This window comes from Cynocephalus volans, chromosome 6 (genome assembly GCF_027409185.1).
Source record: "Cynocephalus volans isolate mCynVol1 chromosome 6, mCynVol1.pri, whole genome shotgun sequence".
Taxonomy (NCBI): domain Eukaryota; kingdom Metazoa; phylum Chordata; class Mammalia; order Dermoptera; family Cynocephalidae; genus Cynocephalus; species Cynocephalus volans.
Genome location: NC_084465.1, coordinates 99,927,836 through 99,950,565, shown reverse-complemented (window position 1 = coordinate 99,950,565; position 22,730 = coordinate 99,927,836). Strand labels below are relative to the sequence as shown.

Here is a 22,730-nt window from a genome sequence, read left to right as displayed (position 1 = left end):
TGTGACCTTATTTGGAAATAGGGTCTTTGCAGTTGTGTGGAACCGAAATACAATGACTAGTGTCCTTATCAGAGAAAAGAGAAGGAGATTTGAGACACAGAAGAAAGACACACAGAGGAGAGCTCTGTGTAAGGACAGGGGCAGAGACTGGAGTGATGCATCTACAAGCCAAGGAATGCCAAGGATTGCCAGCGGCCACCAACAGCTAGGAGACAGGCATGGAACAGACTCTTTCCTGGAGCCTCCAGAAAGCATGGCCCTGCCAACACCTTGATTTTGGACTTGTGGCCTCCTGAACTGTCAGACAATATATTTCTATGGTTTTAAGCCACCTGGTTTATGGTCATTTGTTACAGCAGCCCCAGGAAACAAATATAGTTAGATCCTGTGATGATTTCCATTTCTCAGATGGGGAAACTGAGGCTCCAGACCCAGTGCTCTCCCTAGCACAGGAGCTGCGTCTCAGCAGAGCACCAAATACTTCCCTGGCCACCATTTGATGGGTGAGCACTTCGTACATAAGACATTGACTGTCCTTCTCCCCACTGTCCTGCAGGGTCCCTGAGGCTGGGGACTACATCTAGTTTGCCCACCACTATATCCCCAGAAGTCTGGCACACAGTGGACACTCAAGACTGCCTGACAGGGCCGGCCCGTGGCTCACTTGGGAGAGTGCGGTGCTGATAACACCAAGGCCCCGGGTTCGGATCCCATATACGGATGGCCGGTTCGCTCACTGGCTGAGCGTGGTGCTGACAACACCAAATCAAGGGTTAAGATCCCCTTACCGGTCATCTTTAAAAAAAAAAAAAAAAAAAAAAAAGACTGCCTGACAAATGAACAAATCATCCCAAGAACGCAAACCTGGATGCTCTCCCCTTCCCGGCAGATGAGGGGAGCCTCCACACGGCTGTAGTCCCTGCCCAGGACCCAGGCGCTGTCGATCAGCTGCCCACCAGCCCTGGCCCCAGGTTGCCGGGGGCCTGGTCTGGGCACCTGCTTGGTGTGGTACAGGCTGAACACCACGTCTCCTCGCAGGATGTCGAAGTCCCACGTGATGACTGAGTCCCCTTCCAGAATCTCCACCGTCACCTGTGTGGGGACAGGCAGGTCTGAAAGTCCCAGCTAGAGGGGAGAGCTGGGATTGGGAAGACGGTGGCAGAGGATGCTGTGGGTGCCCACTGGGGTCCCCTGTCCTGGGCCACGTGCTCATTCCCAGTGGGGGGGGGTGCTGCTAAGGCTCCTAATTGCCCCCTTGTCTGAGAGTTGCTCTGGGCAAATGGACTCACGTCTCACTGAACCACTTAGGAGGCTCCACCCCGGGAAGACCCAAGCCCATGACTGTCTAAGTGAGGGTACACAGGCCCCCTCTTGCCTCCAGGCAGGCCATTCTCTGGAACACCCTTCACATTCTAGAGCTTCCAGACTCAGCTGAAACCACCTCTTGGCTTAGAGTCTTCCCACACCCATCCTGCCCCCTCTATGCCTGAGAGCTCGCCCGTAACAACACACCGGCACATGAAGCCTCATCTCGGGCTCTGTTTCAGGGAGACCAGACCTTGGCCCACAGCGCAGCCCAGCCCAGAGGGCCCTCCCAGGCCAGGCCCAGCACCTCATGGGGGGCCCCGCGGAGCACGCTGGCCGAGTGGTAGGTCTCACTCCACAGCCGCAGCTGGTCCGCATGCTCCTGCTCCTCTTCCGCCAGATAAAGCGACTTGGGGACCAGCCCTCCTTCGGGGACATTACACTGGAGCAAAGACAAAGTGGGGCAGGTCATGGCCCGTTAAGGCCTGGCTGGCCTGACCCACAGAGAGGCGCTCTGTGAAGCCTGAAACAGCTTATAACTGCGACCCTTTACTGAGCAGGGCAGTGGCTCCCATGACACCATTTAGCCCCCAGACCAAGGGCCACCCTGCCTATCACTTCATCCCCAGAGGAAGCAATAAGAGGGATCAGGACACTGCCTCCTTTGAAGAAGTGGCCTGACCATCATAGGTCATGTGGCTGTGGATTGGGGATAGTCCCTTTGGACACACCAGCTCCAGGGTTCAGGGCCACTGGGACATGTGAGTCACCTCCACTGCAGCAGAGGGCTCAGAGCGAGCAGGTAAACTCTGCTGCTGCTTAGCAACCTCTTTGATAGGATTACAGAATGAGTAAGTGTTTGACTGGCCTGGACTTTGGGTTTCCAGAAACTTCTCTCTCACTATATTTGAAAGAACCAAGGTAAGGCCCAACCCCAGAGAGATGTCACCTGTCGGGGACAGTTCCTAAAACAAGCCCTGTCCCCTGACAGCAGCAGGGCCCTCACAGGGTAAGAGCCCAGGACTGGCCCTGGCGCCTCACCACGCTCTGTCCCCCGAGGAAGTCAGGGATCACTTCCTCATCCAGGTAGTCGACGAGGCTTCCGGGGCCCTGGTAACTGTTGCCGCCACAGACAAGGAACTTCCGCCGGGTGTTCTCGTTGATAAAGGGGCTGATCTGAAACAGGGGAGGCAAGGCGAGATGGGACGTATTTTTTAGTCGGGTCGTAATTCATATAATATGGGATTCACCATTTTAAAGTGCATGATTCAGAGGCTTTTAGTGTATTTGCTATGCTCTGCAACCATCACCTTTGGTTCCAAGCCTTTTCACCACTCCAAAAGGAAACCTTGTACCCCTTCAGTCATTCCCCTTCTCCTCTCCCCCAGCCCCTGGCCACCACCAATCTGCCTTCTGTCTCTATGGATTTTCCTGTTCTAGACATTTCACGTAAAGGGAATCATGCAATATGGAGCATTTGAGTCTGGCTTCTTTCACTTGGCATAACGTCTTCAAGGTGCATCCATGCTGTAGCATGTGTCAGTGCTTCATGCCTTTTGATGGCTGAATAATATTCCACAGTAAAGACCACAGTTTGTTTAGCCCAGATGGAAACTGTCTTTTAGATGGAAGCTCTAAGCTGCATGTCATCCAGTTTCTGAAGGCATTGTAGCTGACTCAATAAACAGTTGGGTAAGAAAGGAAGGAGGAGAGGGAGGGAGGGAGGGAGGAGGCACTTAGCATGGCAGGGGACAAGCCACTTGGGCAAGGAATGCCACAGACAAGACATCCTGGGGAACTGGGACATCCCCCTGTGCAGATCCCTCTCCTTCCACCCCTACCCGGTGGGCTGCACAGCCACTCTCTGTGAGCAACCTGGCTCCCATCTGCTGTGGCCAATCGGGAAATGCTGCAGCAGTAGGTGGGAGTCGGGAAGAGAGGGGCTGGGAACCACTTTCCCACCCCCTCCCTGCCTCGGTGCCCCTCCCAAACCAGCCCCCAGCCCTGTTCCAGCTCTCACCAGTCTCCTGTAATGCCATCCCCTTCTCTCAGGGGCTGTCAGGACTTATTGCAGCTGCTGGTCACTGGGACCTCTCCATCTGCTGTCCCCCTACCCCGCCCACACCCCTGCTCCTCTTGACAGCCTCATCTGAACCATCCCGGTGGATTCTGTTTCTGGCCAGGACCCAAGTCGCACCCCCACCTCCACCCAAGATGAACTTCATTTCCACAGAGATTAGAACAACTCAGGAGAAAAAGCTTCAGAAGCAGATCCTGTTCCCCAGCCTGGCCCAAACAAAACCTTGAAGCACCCACAGAAGCCCACAGAGAACCTTCCGCCCCTCGAGTATGCTCACGCCCTCCCCTACTGCCAGAGGACAAGGTCCTATCGTCACCACAGTCTGGACTCTGCAGACACTGGCCCCTGCACACCTCCCCAGCCTCTCCCGATGCCATCGTTCCTTTGCTCCTTTTTGCTCCAGCCACCCTGGACTGTTTTTCCAATTCCTCCAAAACATCAAGCCTTCGCCCACGCTGTGCCATTGGCCTTCCACATCCTCCTCCTGCCCTTGCCTGGATGACTCCTACTCCTTAGGTTTCAGCCATGTGTCGCCTCCTCCAGGGGCCTTCCTCGATTGCCCAGTCTAAATATGTTCCCATGTCACCCCATCTCGGTCTCTGTAGTGGATCGAATTATGTCCCCCAAAATTCACTGGGGCTTGAATTGTGTCCCCCAAGTCTTATGTATTAGAAACTTGGCCCCCACTGTAGACTGTTAAGAGGGTGGGAAATCCTATCATGGTAATTGAAAGGTGGAGCCTTGAAGAGGTGTTTGGATTGTAGGACCGTGCAGTAGTGAATGGATTAAAAATGTTGGTCAGGGGCATGGTTCTGAGGGCTTTAAAAGAAGGGGAGAGTGTCTTTCTCTCTCTCTCTCTCTCTCACCTCCTCTCGTCATGTGATCTGCTTGTACCTGCTGGCTGCCTGCCACTTTCTGCCATGAGTAGACACAGCCTGAGGCCTGTGCCAGATGCAGCTGTCCCAGAATCATAAGCCAAATAAACCTCTGTTCCTTATAAATTACCCAGTTTCAGGTATTCTGTTACGGCAACACAAAAACAGACTAACACAGTCTCTTTGACAGCCTTCGTGACAACCTCAGACCCTTGGCACAAAGAATCATGCTGCATTTACTTGTGGGGTATCTAACTGATTTCTCTCCCCCAGCATGGCAGTGGGAGAGACCCAGAGGCTGGCGTTTTCACTCTGAATCCGCAGGGCCTAGAAAGGTGCCTGGCACATAGTAGGCGCTCAGTAAAACATTGATTGGCTACATTTAACTTTCAATTCCAACTTTCTCTGTCCTTTACTTACAGCATCCCCCAGAGCAATGTATAAGATGCAACTCTGAGTCTGCAGGACTGGGGGGACGTGAGATGCACTGCCCTGGCCACGCTTCAGCAGCAAGGTCACAGGGCAGGCCTCTCAACTGCAAGTGACAACCTGTCAGTGGGCTGTGAAATCTACTGAGCACATCATGACTAGCCAACCTTTAATGGAACGAGATAAAAGAAGACAGTAAAGACAGTGGTGCAAACAGCCAAGGTAACATCACCTCACAGATCTTGTCTCACGCGTGTGTGTGTGTGTGTGTGTGCACGTGCGTGCACACGTGCACATGCACGTGCATGGGCGTGTATGCCGGGCTGCCACATAAAACATATTTCTTTCTGTGGATCATGCACAAAAAGTTTTAGAATCCCTACAGCACAGGGTCCCAGCACTCCTTGGAACCAGCTCATGGGAGTCCCAAAAACGCTGTACATTCTGAGTGTGATTCTCACATCAAAGAAACGGCCACAGATGCACAAAATGTGGTCTATCCACATGATGGCATGTTATTCGGCCATAAAAAGGAATGAAGGACCAATACATGCTGAAACACAGATCAACCTTGAAAACATTATGCTAAGTGAAAGGCCACATATCGTATGATTCCATTTCTATGAAATGGAATCCACAGAGACAGGAAGTAGATTAGTGGTTGACAGGGGCTGGCAGAGGGGAAATGGCGAGTGACTGCTAATGGGTCTAGGGGTTTCTTTCTTTTGGTGGCTGACCAGTATGGGGATCCAGTTTGGGGTTTCTTTGTGGGGTGATGAAAATGTTCTGGGAATTAGATAGTGGTGATGGCTGCATAACTCCGTGAATACACTAAAAACCACTGAATTCTATACTTTAAAAGGGTGAACTTTCTGGTATATGAGTTTTATCTCAATAAGCTGATATTTAAAAGAAATGAAATAGGACAACCGGGCAGGGCAGGGCAGCTCACAGAGGAACCCCCTCCCATCTCGGCCTCCACCAGGAGGGGCCTGGCCGAGGCTCCCCCTCTTACCAGTGTCCAGAGCACAGGGAAGACACGGGGGGCTCGCACGATGAGCAGCCGGCCCAGGGTCTCGGGGTAATTGTCCTCGACCACCTCAATCATGCGCAGCAGGGCCTTCACCCCCGGTCGCCACAGGTGCCGCATGTTGAGACCCTCCAGGTCCAGCAGGCAGGTCCAGGAGCTATGGCAGAAAGGACCCCCTCGCTCCACCTGGCTTTGCTGCGCCCAGGGCCTTCAACACCCTCCCTGGGGACCCAGGTGCTGACCAACCGGGATGGACAGGGAGGCTCAGTGAGGCTGGGCTGGGAGCAGAGTAGGCCATAGTACACTCTTGGGGACCCTGCCACAATGGGGAGGCCCCATGGTGAGGAGGTTCAGGGTGTGGACTCCTAGGCTGAGCACCCGAATTCAAGTCTCACCTCCACCCCTGACAGCTGCATGACATGGGCCACGGACCTAACCTTCCTCATGGGGACAGTGGCAAGGGTAGCAACAGTCCCCATCTCAAGCAATTGTTAGGATTTCATGAGATGGTATACACAAAGCTCTCTGCAAGGACAGGCACACAGCATGCATTCAATAAAAGCTAGTATCACTATTAATTGTTGAAAAGATGCTAACTACTAGACAAAAAGGGCACAGGACCTGAGCACATGCATTCCACAGTCAGAGGGTCTGGGTTCAAACCCCAGTTCTGCCCCTTGCTATGTAGCCTTGGCCAAGTTCTTAACTTCTCTGTGCCTCATCTCACTAGTATCTTTCATTAGGAAAATGACTGTTTTACTGCGGTGGCTGGTCCCTGGTGCCTCTCCATCCCAGTTTTGCTCCCTTAGCCCTGCACACACCTCTCAAGGCCCTGCATAACATCCCTCATTTGAACCATTTGGGGTGAATCCTTCCAGCCAGAGGGCTTTGGCTGATTGAGTCCCACCCCCACCCCAACGTACATCTCCTTAGGAAACCTCCAAACAGCAAATGAACTTAATCTCACAAAGATTAGGATATCTGGGGACAAAAAGCTTAAGCAGTAGGTCCTGCTTGGCTGTCTCTCATAGGGCTGCTTGGAGGATGAAATGAATCAAGGAGCTCAGAAGTGCACCTGCTACCTGGTACCACCTAGTAAGTGCTGTCTACATGTTTTTGTTTTTTGGGTTTTTTTTGGCAGCTGGCCAGTATGGGATCCAAACACTTGATCTTGGTGTTCTAATACCTGCACTATAATCAACTGAGCTATCTGGCCAGCCCCATGTTTGCACTATTTTTTAAAGTTTTTTTGTTTTTGTTTTTGTTTTTTCTTTTTTGATAATCCATTATTAAGAAACCCTAGGGGGTGATTACAGTCCCTGCCTCAGAAGGATTAGGTGAGGACGTGGTGGTAAAGCCCCCGACATGCCGTGGGACACCGTGCACATGTGTGATGAACACTCGCTGTCTACTGTTTGGGGGAGTTGGCTCCCCATGCAGGTTCTTGCCTGATAGGACGGCCAAACTGTTTTGTGTTCCCTTCACATCGCTTCTGTCCTTCCTCGTTGACGGAAAGAACCTGGAAGGTAGAGACAGGGTTGGCCAATGTTCACCTGCAGGTGGCCCTTCTCAGGCCCAGCCCCCAGCCCCAGGGGTTCCAGAAAATGGGGACCATGACTCACATGCCGCAGCAGTGCCTCCTCCCCCACGGCCTTCATCAAGCCTTTGGTGTCCATCTGGCCCAAGCGAAGGATGTAGAGGGGGCGGCCGTCTTTGGACCGGGGCCAAGCAAAGAGAAGGGACCGTTACTCAAGGGCAGGTCAAAGCTGCAGATGGAGGAGACAGCAGGCGTGGCTCACCACAGCCCAGCCCCTCCATTCACCTGCTAACACACTGCTTGCTCCCATGAGGGGTGACACCACTGTCGCCAAAGGCAGCAACAACAGAAGTGTTCAGATAAGGATATGCACACAGGAGAAACGGGTGAGGGATGTGGGAGCCTCCTGATCTTGGCAACTCTTCTGTCCATCTAAAACTGTTCTAGGGCCAGCCCGCGGCTCACTCGGGAGAGTGTGGTGCTGATAACACCAAGGCCACGGGTTCAGATCCTGTATAGGGATGGCTGGTTAGCTCACTGGCTGAGAGTGGTGCTGACAACACCAAGTCAAGGGTTAAGATCCCCTTACCGGTCATCTTTTTAAATAAATAAATAAAACTGTTCTAAAATAAATCATTTTAAAAAACATTTTTTGGTGGGGGCAGCTGGCAGGTACGGAGATCCAAACCCTTGACCTTGATGTTATAACACCACGCTCTAACCAACTGGGCTAACTGGCCTTTTATTTTTAAAAGTTTTTAAAAGAGGATATGAGCCATGTAATAAAGACAAAGCAAACAGAATTTAGTTCTTAGCTTTCTGTCAGCCGAAGCAAAAAGGAAACATGAAGAGTTATTTACTAATACAGTCAGTTCTCGTTATCCACGATAATTATGTCCTATAAAGTCTCCGCGAACACTGAATTAGCACATACTGAATCACTGCTTCTAGGAAATATGGTATTAGGTTCCTGCGAGCCTCTAGTCATACATTTTCATCAACTGATCGATACATGACCTTGTTTTGTGTGTTTCTATTTAAGGACACTTTATTTGATATATATTGTTGATTTTGCAACATTGAGCTCACGCCCAAACAAAGCTTATGGAGCACAGGTATTTTCTCTGTAAAGTGCATCACAGCTTTCTTGCGCTTAGGAATATTAAACAGCACTTCAACACTATGCCTGGGGGCCATTTTAAATAGCAAAATCACCAACAAAAAGCACAAAAATGCAAAATGTGGCACTAACTAGGCCACAGAAAGGATACCTGTTTATAGCTCAGGAGCTGAAACAAGACATCAGAGAGTCCCCTCGTTCAACCTCAGCAGGGAACATGTACGTTGGGCCACTCAAATTATTCCCCATTCTGCACACATCCAAGAATAACCTTGGAAGTGCCACTAAGTGTTGATTTTGGGTTTACAAATAAATTTTAGCAAGTAGGCAAATTCACAAATATGGAATCCATAAATACTGAGGATCGATGTGTCTTAAAAGAAACCATGCCAACCAACTTCAGGAGAGTCAAGCATTTACCCTAACCAACATATGTGAGTTTTTATATAAAGCACATTGAAAAGCACAATAGGCATTGGCTTCAATAGCAGTTTAATTTAAAAATCCAGAAAAGATATCTGTAGTGAGTGGAATAGTGTCCTCCCAAAAATTCATTTCCACTAGAACTTCAAAATGTGACCTTATTTGGAAATACAGTCTGTGTAGATGTAAGCAGTTAAAAATCTCAAAACGAAATCATGCTAGATTTAGGGTGGGCCCAAATGCAATAACCTGAGGTCCTTATAAGAAGAGGAGAGGACACAGAGGTACACAGAGAAGAAGGCCATGTGGAGATGGAGGTAGAGACTGGAGCAATTTCCTTGCCACAACAAGGAACACCTGGGGCCCCCAGGAGCTGGAAAAGGCAAGGCTTCCCCCTGGAGACTTCGGTAGGAGCATGGCCCTGCAGACACTGTGAAAGAATAACTCTGTTGTTTTAAGCCACCAAGTTTGTAGTCATTTGTTATGGTTGCCGTAGGGAATGTATACATTATTTATGGGGTCATTACGTATACAATTACAATGACCCAAAGTAATGGTGGGTTGACCCAGCTCAAAAAAGAACTTTCTCTCCTCAAGCCCAGAAGTCTATCCAGCATTACCTTCTTCATAGCTAGGTTGTCACTTCAAAGGCATCTCCAGATGCTCGAAATAGTCAAAGGAAAAATAATATGTTAGCACAAAGTGTGTCATTTAAAGTGCATTTGGGACTGGCAGGTTAGCTCAGTTGGTTAGAGGATGGTGCTAACACCAAGGTCTAGGGTTTGATCCCTATACTGGCCAGCCACCAAAAATTAATTAATTACTTAATTAACTAATATAGTGCATTTGGCAGTGACCAAAGTATGCTCCATACTATATGTAGGTACAGGCACACACCTATGTCCTGGTAATGCCAGCCCCCTGCATAGAACTCCTCCAAGACGGCAGGGGGTTGCCAGGTCTGAAGGAGGAGATCCACCTGGTACTGCTTCCGCCAGCTCAAGGACTGGCACAGCATTTCCCGGGCCTTGTCCAGGTGGAAGTCACAAGCCCGCAGGAACCGAAGGATGTGCTCATCTTTGGGAATCTGAGAGACAAAGAAGGAAAAAGCCCATAGAATGCTATTCTCTAACCCAGCTGATAAAATTCTAGAAAATGAGCCTCCTATCTCATCTGCAAATCATTTAGCTGGGAAAAGGACCATATTCTCCATCAACCATAAAGCAGAGAAACAGCCAAGGGGTGGACTGTAGTGAATATCTATGCATCTTGGCTGTCTACCATTCCTCCCTCCTTGTCTTTCTTTTGGGGAACTACTCCCCAATGCACCAATCATGCAAAACAAGCCCCAATAAGAGCTGCCCTTCCTTGAGTGCTCACTTCAAGCCAGAAACCATTCTAAACACTTGACATGTATTATCCATTGTAATTCACTCTGGGAGGTAGGTGCATACTAACATTATCCCCATTTTACAGATGAAGAAATAGGAGTAGGCAGGTTAAAAAGCACAGCCCAACACTAAAGTAACTCCCTCATCTGCCCCCTGGTGTGAGGGGAAGGAAGGGCAAGCAATGCATGACTAAGCAAGAAGTTCTGACTCATCAGAGCTAAAGATAAAGTCCACACTCAGGACCTATATGCATGGTGTATACAACCATGTTACGGGAGTTAGTGTCTAAATGCACAATCATGTGCAGTCAAAACCTACCCTCACAAAGTCATTAGATCTCTTAGAAAAGAACAGTATACATGGTTTCATGAACATGGTACTATACAGCAGGTATTCTCAATTGTGCCCCACAGTGGACATTTGGCAATGCCAGAGCCATTTTTATTTGTCACAACTGGCGGAAGGGGTAGGGCTACTGGCATCTAGTGGTGGAGGCCAGGGGTGCTATTAAACATCCTACAATGCACAGGACAGTCCCCACCATAAAGAACTGTCCAGTCCCAAATGACAATAACACCAAAGAGGAGAAACCCTGCTCTCAGTGGTGTGCACAGCACACATTATGGATATGGGAGACAATATATAATAATAAAAAAAAAAAAACAGCAAAATAGAACTTTTCAATATTGCTAATTACATAAACTTGTTTATCTCACCTTTCTTCCTCCTGTGCCTAGGGCTGAGTATCTGTCCTTGGAGGTGCATCTGCTGCTCCAGGGGGCCCACCCCAGTACCCACCTTGCCTCTGTGGTTCTCCAGTAACCAGTGCTGAAGCTGGATGAGGCAGCTCTCCTGCATGGGTGTGAGATGGCCCAGGCACCTCTCAATGTAGTCCACATCCAGCTTGTCTCCTTGGAGAAGAAAGCAGGGGTTAGGACAAGAGGGAGGGGCCGACCATGTGGTCTGCCCTTTCTGTAGCCCTTGCCTTTCTTAACCGGCTGCCTGAAACATGATTCCCAGCCAGGCTGCAGCCCCCTCCCCAGACAACAGACCCCAAATTCATTCATTTTCCAACCCATTTCCAAGGTGGTTCTGAAAATTCAAACCTGGATCTCACTGGGGGATGGATGTGGTTTCTCCTCTTTGAACCTCAGAAATACAAAGAATTCCCACCCTCTGGAGCTGTTCTGAAGATGACTGACAATATGTGGTCACATTCTGCATGCTCAGGACATTCCTGGTCTCAGCGAGTTCTCCCAACACCCCTATGAGATGGGCATCACTATTATCCCCACTTTACAGAAGATAAAACTGAGGCCAACACAGGGTGAGTAACTCAAGTGAGTAAATGCAGGTAGCGCATACAGCATAAATTAGTTGGTTGATAAATTCCAGTTCCCTTCACTTTCCCACCTCCCCAAGCCACTTTGCAGGGTGTGAGGCTTTTGGTAGACAGAGCCTGAACCCTGAAACAGAGCCATGCCATCTGTTCAAGGGCCTGGGAGCCACACGGTCATTCTCACTGTGCAACTTTGTCCCATACAATTGGGCTGGGTCAGCACGTTGCTGTATGTAGAGGCCAGGCCCCAAACTGAGTCCTGTCACCTGACTCTTAACGATTGGTGTGGCAGATGCTGGTATGCCACAGCCTCTTGGCATCTCAGCAGCGGTGGAGATGTTGCACAAAGCAGCAGCCCCCAGGGCCACAGCCGATTCTTTGTGGACACATGGCTCCATAAGAAAACAGACTGGATACCTGCACGTCCAGCAGCAGCACTAACGGGTCCACCCCCCAAAACAGAAAAGCCTGGGGCTGGGGGGCATGCCAACTGTGCAAGGAGGCATCTAGGTAAACAGAGGCAGGAGGAATGCTTGGGAGGGACCGTCCAGACCATGCAACACCTCATGAGGTCAGAGGCAGAGAGACACTGGAGATGGGAAGGTGGCAGGGACCGGACAGGGGAGAAAACACGAGGGAGGCAGGAGCTCCTGGCATCCTTCTGGCCTCCAGGCAGACGTGAAGGTTCTTTTCTACTTCTGAGCACAAAGGCTCAGTGATTCAGAACAGGGTGGAAGCGGCAAGAGTATGCCTCCTGCCGGCCACCCTAAATGCCAGCATTGCTGGTGGACAACACAGACTGAGAAGGGAGGAAAGACCTGTACAAATGGGGAGGGCCCAGGGGATGACACCCCAGAGAGCATACATGGGAAGTAGCAGGAGAGGGAAAAAAGAAATGCACGTACAATGACAGCCAGACAGTGCACACAGTTGGTGCAGAATAAATACTTGTTGCATGAATGAATTTGATCCTCCCTACAGCACCAGATGTATTATTAGTCACATGGCTCTGTCACCCAAGTATCTCAGAGTCAGGCAAGCCCCTACACTTCAACGGCCCTAAAGAAAATCAGCAATATGAGCCCATGCCATGCACATGGTTAAAACTGGATTCATGGTGTATATCCAGTTTTGTATCCTAGTTTTTTTTCTCCTTTTACATCATATTGTAAACATTTTCCATGTCAACAGAAGTCTAAGCTGAGACAAAAGGCGAATCACCTTAATATACAAAGAGTTCTTAAAAACCAAGAAGAAATTGATGGGCAAATAGGAAAATGGATGAAGGAGAACAGGGATTCACCAAAAAAAGAACACAAACAGTAACTAAACATGAAAAAAATAATGTAGTGCTTGATCTCACTCAATGTAAAAATTGATCACTAATGTACCAGTGATCACCCTTACTGTCTTTCAGAAGTTTGAAATGTTTAACACGAGTCTTGTGTGAAGCCAGGGTGAAGTCAGAAATAGACAGTTACACAATTTCAGTGGGAACATTGATTGGTACAGCCTCTTTCAGAGGCCTGATTCATAAATGTACTGAAATTTGAGTTGCACATAAACTTCGGCCCAGCAATTTCACTTTTAAAATTTTATGATGTGAGCCACCATAGGAAACGCCCTGAGCTCTCCCAAGCTGGAGTGGTGGGGGGCCTCGGGCCTCGGACATGCCCTCCTGACACCTAAAACTAGCCCAGTGAGGACCACTGAGCTGCCACAGGAAGTGCCCCGGGTTCCTGACTGGGGTGGTGGGGAGTGAGGGCTTTTGCCACACCCTTCTGACATCTGCACCCAGCCTGTCAATGACCAAGCCACCACTGGAAGCCCCCTGGTCTCCCCTGTGGCAAGGAGGGGGTGCCACAGGCTTTAATCCTGCTCCTCCTCCTTCCTCCTTCTCCCATCCCATTTCCTTCCCCTTTCTCTTCTTCCCTTCCCTCCCAACTGCTCTGCAACAACATCAAAGAATGTAAAACAATAACATTAAATAAATAAATAAAACACAAATTTCTTCATAAATCCTTAAATTCAAAGATGTACCACATTATTTGTATTAAAAAAAATTGAAACCTAAATATCCATCAATAGGTGACTAGCTAGACTAAAAATAATCAATAACTAATAAATAAATGTTTATTAATAAATAAGTTATAGTACAACCATGCCATACCATGAAGTATTGAAAAAAATTGTTTAGACAACATTGGTAAGTGGGAAAAAACAAAGTATTAAACAGAATGTATAATATGCTCCCACTTGTTCAACATGTCACACATGTATGTATGCACATATGTACATGCATGTGTATATACACATATTATTTACATATACACATAAGCCTAGATAGCTCCAGGAAATATACACACAAAACTACTACAGCCTCTAGGGAAAGGAAAGAAATCTTATTTCTTACTTTTTATCTTCCAAGTAGTCTGAATTTTTTTTCTGCCAAGATCATGCATTACTCATCTAATTTAAAATACTAACAAAACCAGAGAAAAAGGCAGTGCTGCGGCACCAGAAATCAATCCTGCTCTAGAAATAAACCACTTCTGGCTCTTAGGCCAGAATGGAGAGACGTTGGAGTAGCCAGCAGAGAGAGGGAGGAGACTGAGCCATTCCAAGACCCAGACCCGTCTCAAAGGGGACAAGTGAGCCTGCAGCAGGTTTCCTAGGACTATGGGGGCCCCGAGGGTGCAGACCTGCTGTCTGACCTGGGCTGCAGTGACCTACCGTCTGTACTGACCGTCTCCAGAGCAGAGGCTGGATCACTGTTGGGCCTGTCGGCCTCCAGGGAGTCAGGGTCCCGCAGCCCACCCTGGCTGCTGACATCATCCTCACAGACCGGGGCAGGTGTCCAGCGAGGAATGTGAGAGATGCCCTGGGAGATGAGCTCGTTCAGGTAATGCTCAATCACCTCTTTCCCCTGGAAACCAGAGAGACCCAAGACACTTCAGCACGGGAACAGGATGGCCGAGGTCATTGCACCAGCTGGGGAGTTGCCCCTGCCAGCCTCAGGTCCCAGCTATGGAGCAGCCAAATGTGGCCAGTCCAAATAGAGGTGGCTGTGAGCGTCAAATCTGCACTGAACTTCCAAGACTTAGTACAAAACAAAGAATCTAAGATGGCTCAGTAAATAAGTTTTATATTGATAACACATTGCATAAAATATGTTATAAAAATCAATTTTGTCTGTTTCATTCCACAAACAAGCCTCAACTCAGTGATGGGTCTGAGGTTTTTAGTCTAAGCAGTAACCATTTGAATCAGGAAAAAGCACCACAGAATGTCCTTCCTCTGTCCAGAGAATTCACTATGCAAGCCCCCAACATCTCGGGGTGCCAGGACAATGATTAGGGTGCCCCCATTACAGGGCAGGTACTTTCCATCCATTATCTCATGTGATATGATTGTTATTAGAATACCCATTTCACAGACAAGAAGACCACGGCCCAGAAGGGTTAAGGAGCTTGCGCAATGTCACACGGGTTGTCAGGTGGCAGCGCGCATCTGTGTGCCTTCCTCCCCATGGCTGAGCAGCCGGCCTCCTACCCGCTTGACGCTGGCGGTGTACTGCTTCATGGCAATCTTCTCCAAGGCATTTTCAAAGCCAAAGAAAGACCGGATGTCCAGCGAGGCGGACTGCTCAAAGCATGTCCAGTCTTCGTTCTCAGGGTGGACCTGAAAGCCAGGCAGGGGTGACACCAGGGTCTTACTGTAGGGTATGCTGTGCCCTCCCAGCGGCTCTCCTAGGGACCTGGGCCCAGCTAGAGCATGCAATGGTCAGCATGTCATAGCCTGGTGACACCAGAGGGGGCAGCAGCACCGAGGGGCCCCCCCACTCAGGGAACAATGTAAAGTCTATGCTGTTGGGAAACAAAGAGCCTTATCTTGAGGGGCCAGGAGAATGTGGGTCTGATTCTACACCCCTGCCCCTCGAAAATGATATGCACACATGGAAAATTATATATACATAACATGTGCAGTATATCATTACATAATATATAAATTATATGTCAATATTACATATAAACTTTATATATTTTTAAAATAGTTATGTACCAAATGTACCAAATGTCTTTATATTTCATAAAAAGATATATTACACATCCTCATAAATCAATAAATATTTATATGTATGTCAGCAAAAAATCTCTTTGTTGGCAGAGCTACTGTGCATATCCAGACTTAGTGCTCCTCAGACTTCTGTGGGCAGAGTCGTAACCAGGGAGTCTGTTACATATGCAGATTCCCGGGCCTGCCCCTAGACACTTCTGCCTGGGCAGGTCCAGGGTGAGGCCGAGGAATCTGCATTCCACACGCAGCCTTGGTGCTGCCAATTCTGCTGTTGGCAGAACTTGCCCTGAGAAACACCACATCCCAAGAGGTTTAAAAACAACCACTGCTCCCACCTCCCCAGAGGATCTGAACATCCTGGGCCCAGTTTCCAGGAGGCCCCAAGAGGAGCTGGAGGCATGTAAGGAAAAAGCAATGGGCATTTACTTGATGCCTGCTGTATACAAAGCATCATGCTAAGTGTCTGGGCCTGAAAGATGAACGAGACAAAGTCCCTCAATGGGGGACACTGGGCAAAAACACCTCAAAAACACTTCCAGTGGTCTGTAATTGCCACGCTGGAGTTAACGTCACAAAAACTACCCAACGCAGCAGGATCTGCTCACATCCCATCGCGTAGAAATGGACGGTGTGGCCCAGGGAGGGGAAGCCACTAGTCTAGTATCACTCAGTGAGAAAGTGGCAGAGCTCGGCTCCGTCCAGGAGGCCCTCCAGCCCCTGCACTCCAGCCCCCGAGGACTCCCCCATCGGACCTCACTCATCCCTTTGGGGGTCTTTGCTTATGCTGTTCCCGCCCCCAGAACTCTGTTCCAGCTCCTCTCATCCTTCAGCTCTCAGCATCAGCAGCCCCTCCTGAGAGGCCTGAGGGACACCGTGACCCAGGAAAGTACCCCTCCTCTTGCTCCTGTAATCCTATCTGCTGGATCCCACCTTAGCACTGTGAGAAATATATGTACATTGATTTGTGTTTTTCTCGTCTGTGACTCCACCTCGAATGGAAACTCCAGGAGGGCAGTGGTCAGGTAGATCGGTCCCCTGCTGGGTGCCCAGCACTTGGCAGGGTGCCTGGCTCATAGTAGGGGGTTCATCAGTATGTACTAGAGAATAATAATAATCATTATCAATCATACTAAAAAGTAACACTTATAGAGAACTTAGTATGTGCAGGGCACTGATCTAAGGGGTTTGAATAGTATATTTTCCTTCATTTAATCCTCACCACAACCTATGTGGTAGGCACGATTATGAACCCCATTTTACAGATGAGGAAACTGAGGCACAGTTTCATGAAAGAAGGAAAGGAAGGGGAGACAGGAGGGAGGAAAGGAGGGAGGGAGGGATAAGGGATAGGGTTTCCAGATTTAGACTATAAAATACAGGTTGCCCATACACATTTGAATTTCAGATAAACAACGAATAACCTTCAAGTATAAGTATATCCCAGGCAATTATTTGAGATATACTAGAAAAGAAATTCTTTGGTTGTCTAACTGCAAATGCAGCCGGGCATCCTGCATCTTATCCGCCCACGCCCTGGAGGGGCGCAGGGAGGGGCGGGGACCCCGGGGTCGCCGGGGCGGTCGCGCTCACGGTGTAGCTGCAGGTCTCCTTGACCGCCACGCGGCTGGCGAAGGTCTCGTTGTGCGCTTCGATGAGGAGCGTCCTCTCCTTCCAGTTCAGGACGTTTCTCTGCACGAAGACCACGTGCTCCACGCCCGCGATCTGCGAGGGGAGGACAGCGGGGACGTGAAGGACATGGGACGAGGGGTGTCCGGAGAGCCGTCCGATCACCCCATCCCCCTCCCCCCGTCCCGGGGTCCCTCGCCCCGCCGTCCACTCAGCCCTGGCCGAACCCCTCCCCCAGCCGTGACCCCTGGACCCCGGCTGCCCACCTTCCGCAGCAGCCGCGGGGCGTCCACCCGCAGCCGGCAGCTGCGCTCCACCACGTGCAGCGCCCCGTCGGGGCTCCGGGACTCGCGCAGGACCTCGCTGCCCAGGAAGACCGGGATCTGCGGGCACGTGGGGAAGCGCTTCTCGTAGGCCTGGGGGCACGGCGACAGTGAGCGCCAAGGGGTGGGGCTGGCCGGAGGGACCCGCCCCCCGGCCCCACCTCCTCCCGCCCTTGCAGGGCTGTTGTCTCTGTTTTGAGACGGTGCTGAGAGCAGAGAACAGCGCCCCCGGCCACGTTAGGAGCAGTGATGACTGCAGACAATACCATCTTTTTTAGCACCTTTTCCAAACAGTGATACAGAAATGCCCGAGCAATGATTTAGCAAGTAAAGGTTTGCCTCTACCTATGAGTTTTCACCCTCAAAAGGAAGAATGGAGTCTCCTGGGACATTTTAAAAGAAAGCATTTATCAGAAAAAGCATCTGACCGACTCCTTCATGATAAAAACACTCCACAAACTAGGAATAGAAGACACTTCCTCCACCTGATGAAGGGCGGCTACCAAACCCCCCAGCTAACATCTGCGGTGGAAGACTGCCTGCTTTCTGCCAGGAACAGAAATGAGACAAGGGTGTCCCCTCTCCCCAGTCCACTCAACCTGTACTGGAAGTTCTAGCCAGGGCGGTTAGGCAAGTAAAAGAAATGAAAGGCATCCAGGTTGGAAAGGAAGAAGTAAAACTATTTCTGCTTGCAGACAACATTATCTTATATAGAGGAAATCCTAAAGAATACGCACACACAAAGATTAAGGCTAGTAATTTAGTTCAGCGAAGCTGCAGGATCAGTATACAAAAATCACTTGTATTTCTGTGCATTAGCAATGAGCAAACCAAAAATGAAAAAAAAATATTTTAATCTATTTACAATAGCGTCGAAAAGAATGAAATAGTTAGCAATACATGTAACAAAAAAATGCAAAACTTATATTCTGAAAACCACAAAACATCGCTGAAAGATTAAAATTAAATTAAAGATTTAATTAAAGAAGACCTAAGTAAATGGAAAGACATCCCATGTTCGTGGATCAGAAGACTTAACATTAAGATGCAATATTCCCCAAATTGATGTACAGATTCAATGAAATGTATTCAAGTCCTAGCTAACTTGTTTACAGAAGTTGACAAACTGATCCTAAAACTTGTATTGAAATGCAAGGGACCAAGGATAGCCAAAACAATTCTTAAATTAGGTTTGGCCTAAAGGTTTCTTTAGACATAGAGAACTGTAATCTAACTTGATGTGCAACCAGACGGTAACCTACTCTTGTAACAAGTAGCTGAATCTCAGCCAGTTACAAGCATCCGGCTGTCCTGTACCTCGCTGCTGTGTTCTGTACATCCCTTTCATTTTCTGTCTGTAAATCTTAACCAACCACGTGGCAGTGGCAGAGTTGCTCTGAATCTGTTCTGATTCTGGAAGCTGCCCTATTCCGGAATTGTTCTTTGCTTAAATTAAACTCTGTTAAATTTAATTTGTCTAAAAGTTTTTCATTTAACAATCTTGAAAAAGAACAAAATTGGAAGATTCATACTTCCTGATTTCAAAACCTACTACGAGGCCAAGGTAATCAAAACAGCCTGGTACTGGCATAGGACAGACATGTAGCTCAGTGGGTTTGAATTGAGAGTCCAAAAATAAACCCTCACACTTACAGTCAACGGGTTTTTTTGTTTGTTTGTTTGTTTTGTTTTGTTTACAGGATTGAAATGAAGAAGTAGAGTCAATTGATTTTTGACAAGGGTATCAAGAAAATTCAGTGGGGAAAAACAGTCTTTTCACAAATGGTGCTGGATAACCAAAATGCAAAAGAATGAAATTGAACTTCAACCTCACACTATATACAAAAATTAACTCAAAATGAAACAAAGATCTGGATATAAGAGGTAAAACTATAAAACTCTTGGAAGAAAACAAAGGAGTAAACTTTATGACTTTGGATTAGGCAATGGTTTCTTAGGTATGACACCAAAAGTACAATCAATGAAAGAAAAAATAAAGTGGACATCATCAGAATTTCAAATTTTGTGCTTCAAAGGACACTATCAAGAAAGTGAAAAGGTAACCCAGAAAATGGGAGAAAACTTTTGCAAACTATGTATATAATAGGGGACTTTTATCTAGAATATATAAGAAATTATTAGAATTCAGTAGTAAGGAGATACATAATCCAGTTTTAAAATGGGCAGAGGATCTGAATAAACATTTCTCCAAAGAAGATATACTCCCCACCGATGGCCAACAAGCACATGACTACATCATTAGTCATTAGGGAAACGAAAATCAAAACCACAATGAAATGCCACTTCACACTCACTAGTACGGCTGTAATGAAAAAGACAGGTGATAGCAAGTGTTGGAGAACATATGGAGAAACTGGAACTCCTGTACCTTGCCATAAGAATATAAAATGGTGCTGCTGCTTTGGAAAACAAGCTGGTAGTTCCTCAAATGGTTAAACATAGAACCAAGAGAAATGAAATACCCAAGAGAAATGAAAACATATGTCCACACAGAAACTTGTACACAAATATTCATATATTATTATTATTATTATTATTATTATTATTATTCATATAGCCAAAAAGTGGAAACTACCCAAATGTCCATTGACTGATGGCTGGATAAATAGTGTTCTATCCGTACAATGGGATATTATTCTGTAATAAAAAGGAATGAAGTACCAATACACACTACAACCTGAATGAGCCTTGGAAACATTACACTCAGTGAAAGAAGCCAGTGACAAAGGTCACGTATTGTATGATTCCATTTATATGAAATGTCCAGAACAGATAAATATATAGAGACAGAAAGTAGACTGGTGGTTGCTGGGGTTCGGGGGCTGGAGATGTGGGGAATTGAGGGATGAGGGCTAAGGGTGTGGAGCTTCTTTTGCGAGTAATGAGAATGTTCTAAAACTAACTGTGGTGATGGTTGCACAATGCCATGAATATACTGAAAGCCACTGAATTGTACACTGTATTTTTCTTACCCCTTGTAGAACTCAGTCTATGAATTGTACACTTCAAATGAATGAACTATATCCTACATGAATTATATCTCAATAAAGCCGTTTTTTTAAAAAAGTGCCTTTCTCTCTCTACATATTTATGTTTTTATATATATGCACACATATATGTATTTACACATACACACATACATATACACATATGTATATGCATGTGTGTTAAGTATATATACACTCATACACATATACCTGCATTTATACATATAATATACTTAATATTTAATTATACTATGTATATAAATATGTAAATATATGATAATATAAATATATGCATTTTATATAGAGAGTGTATACATCTTTATATAAAAGGGTAGTTCAAAAAGTTTGTGGAAAAATAGAATTGGGAGATGATACGAATCATTCCATGAACTTTTGATTTTGTTTTTGTTTTTGGCATTTGGCTGGTATGGTGATCAGAACCCTTGACCTTGGTGTTATATCCATGAACTTTTTGAAGTACCCTTGTACTTAATGTAAATACATTATGTTTATATATAGCATACTATAATTTCATAAGTATAGATAGCATGTACATATATATGTATCATATGTATAAATACATACTGTTATACAAATATACATATATAAATCTATTAATTTTTATATAATATAAATATGTGAGTAGTTTGAATAAGGAGCTTATTTTATATACATATATATATATATATATATATTTTTTTTTTTTTTTTTAAGATGACTGGTAAAAGGATCTTAACCCTTGACTTGGTGTTGTCAGCACCATGCTCACCCAAATGAGTTAACCAGCCATTTCTATATAGGGATCCGAACCCATGGCCTTGGTGTTATCAGCACCACACTCTCCCAAGTGAGCCACGGGCCGGCCCTATATTTATATTTTAAATGTACACGTGCATATAAATATTCAGCAGTGTGCTCCCCGTGAGCCATAGCAAGTCTCACACCAATTAACATCATAGATTCGAGTCCTGCCTGGTACAAGTTCCAGCTCTTCCCCTTATGGGCTGTGTGACCTTGGACAGGTTACTTAATCTCTCTGTGCTCTACTGTACAACTGAGCAAACTGACATGGGTGTTGGTGAAGGGATAGCTGGGATTATATCTTCCATGGCTTCTCCTTGTGTCTTAGACAGGGTTCATGATGAGCACAGGCAGTTAAGTTGGGTTTCATGACACTGCACCCTCAGAGGGGAGACCCCAGTGCCTGGTGCCAGAGTCCCCAAGCAAGGATGGCTCCCTAAGCCTTGCCGTCCTCAGAGCTATTTCAGGTCAGCCTCCGGCTCTGGGAGCCACTTACTTCTTACTGGGGCTGCTTACTTCTGCGGGTGGGGGCAGAGTGTCATCCAAGGTGGGGTGCAGAGCTGGGTAAAGGCAGCTGGAGCAGACCCCCCAAGCCCATGAACCAGCCCTCAGGGAGGACGAGAGTCTGTGCCCATGTCTAGAAATGCAAGGCTCTAAGCTGCGGGGGGGGATGGGGGGACGGGAAGTAGTGTCCCAGCATCTGTGGCTGACATTACTCAAGCGGGGTCCGTCCTAGAGCTTGTCACAGCCCACGTGCCCCAAAAATGGGATCAATGCAAGCTCTAAAAATAGTGCCAGCATCTGAGGAGAGACACCTCCTCCCCTAGCCTCCCAGCTCCTGGGAAGAGAGGCATCACCCACCTGGCTCAGACTGGGGAGTGGCAGAGGAGGCAGACCAAGAAAGAAAGGCACATGTGCCCAGATTCCCTTGGTGTCACCCCAGGCCCTGCAAGGCCAGCCAGCCTGTCCTCCGCCAGGTCCAGGAGGACAGAGTTGCCTTCTGCCATACTTCGAAGCTTGTTGCTTTGACAAACGTCCTTAGAATAGAGGGCCTGTCACCCTAGGAGTATGCACCATGGGGCTCCCAGAGTCTGGGCTAGGAGGGTTGGCAAGGGAGCCCCTGAGAACTGTGTCCATCCCCTGCATCTCAGGCTGCCCTGGACCATCACAAAGGAAGGCACCTCTCCACTGAGCAGAGAGCCTGGGGTGGGTCACGCCTGGCTGGAAGCACAGCTCCACCTCCCCCCAGCAGAGGCAGGCACCTGCATTTCTTTAAGCCTGTCTCAGCATCTGGAAAATGGGTCTATGTCTATCATATGCTTGTCTCTCAAAGGACGAAGCCAGGTTGAGCATTTCATGCAGAGCC

General features: G+C 47.7%; 1 protein-coding gene across 1 annotated transcript in view; it reads right to left on the bottom strand.

The window, feature by feature from the left end:
* The window catches only part of SEC14L5 (SEC14 like lipid binding 5), a 40,860-nt gene that overhangs the window by 3,639 nt on the left and 14,491 nt on the right, over positions 1-22,730 (bottom strand). Inside the window, exons 2-13 of the mRNA XM_063100657.1 lie at positions 17,499-17,648; positions 17,197-17,328; positions 15,082-15,210; positions 14,263-14,455; positions 10,989-11,101; positions 9,697-9,886; positions 7,342-7,430; positions 7,168-7,238; positions 5,705-5,876; positions 2,347-2,481; positions 1,613-1,747; positions 865-1,092 (exon numbers count right to left, since the gene is read on the bottom strand). Coding sequence (XP_062956727.1) covers positions 865-1,092; positions 1,613-1,747; positions 2,347-2,481; positions 5,705-5,876; positions 7,168-7,238; positions 7,342-7,430; positions 9,697-9,886; positions 10,989-11,101; positions 14,263-14,455; positions 15,082-15,210; positions 17,197-17,328; positions 17,499-17,648 — 1,737 coding nt within the window. The remainder of the gene's footprint in view (positions 1-864; positions 1,093-1,612; positions 1,748-2,346; positions 2,482-5,704; positions 5,877-7,167; positions 7,239-7,341; positions 7,431-9,696; positions 9,887-10,988; positions 11,102-14,262; positions 14,456-15,081; positions 15,211-17,196; positions 17,329-17,498; positions 17,649-22,730) is intronic.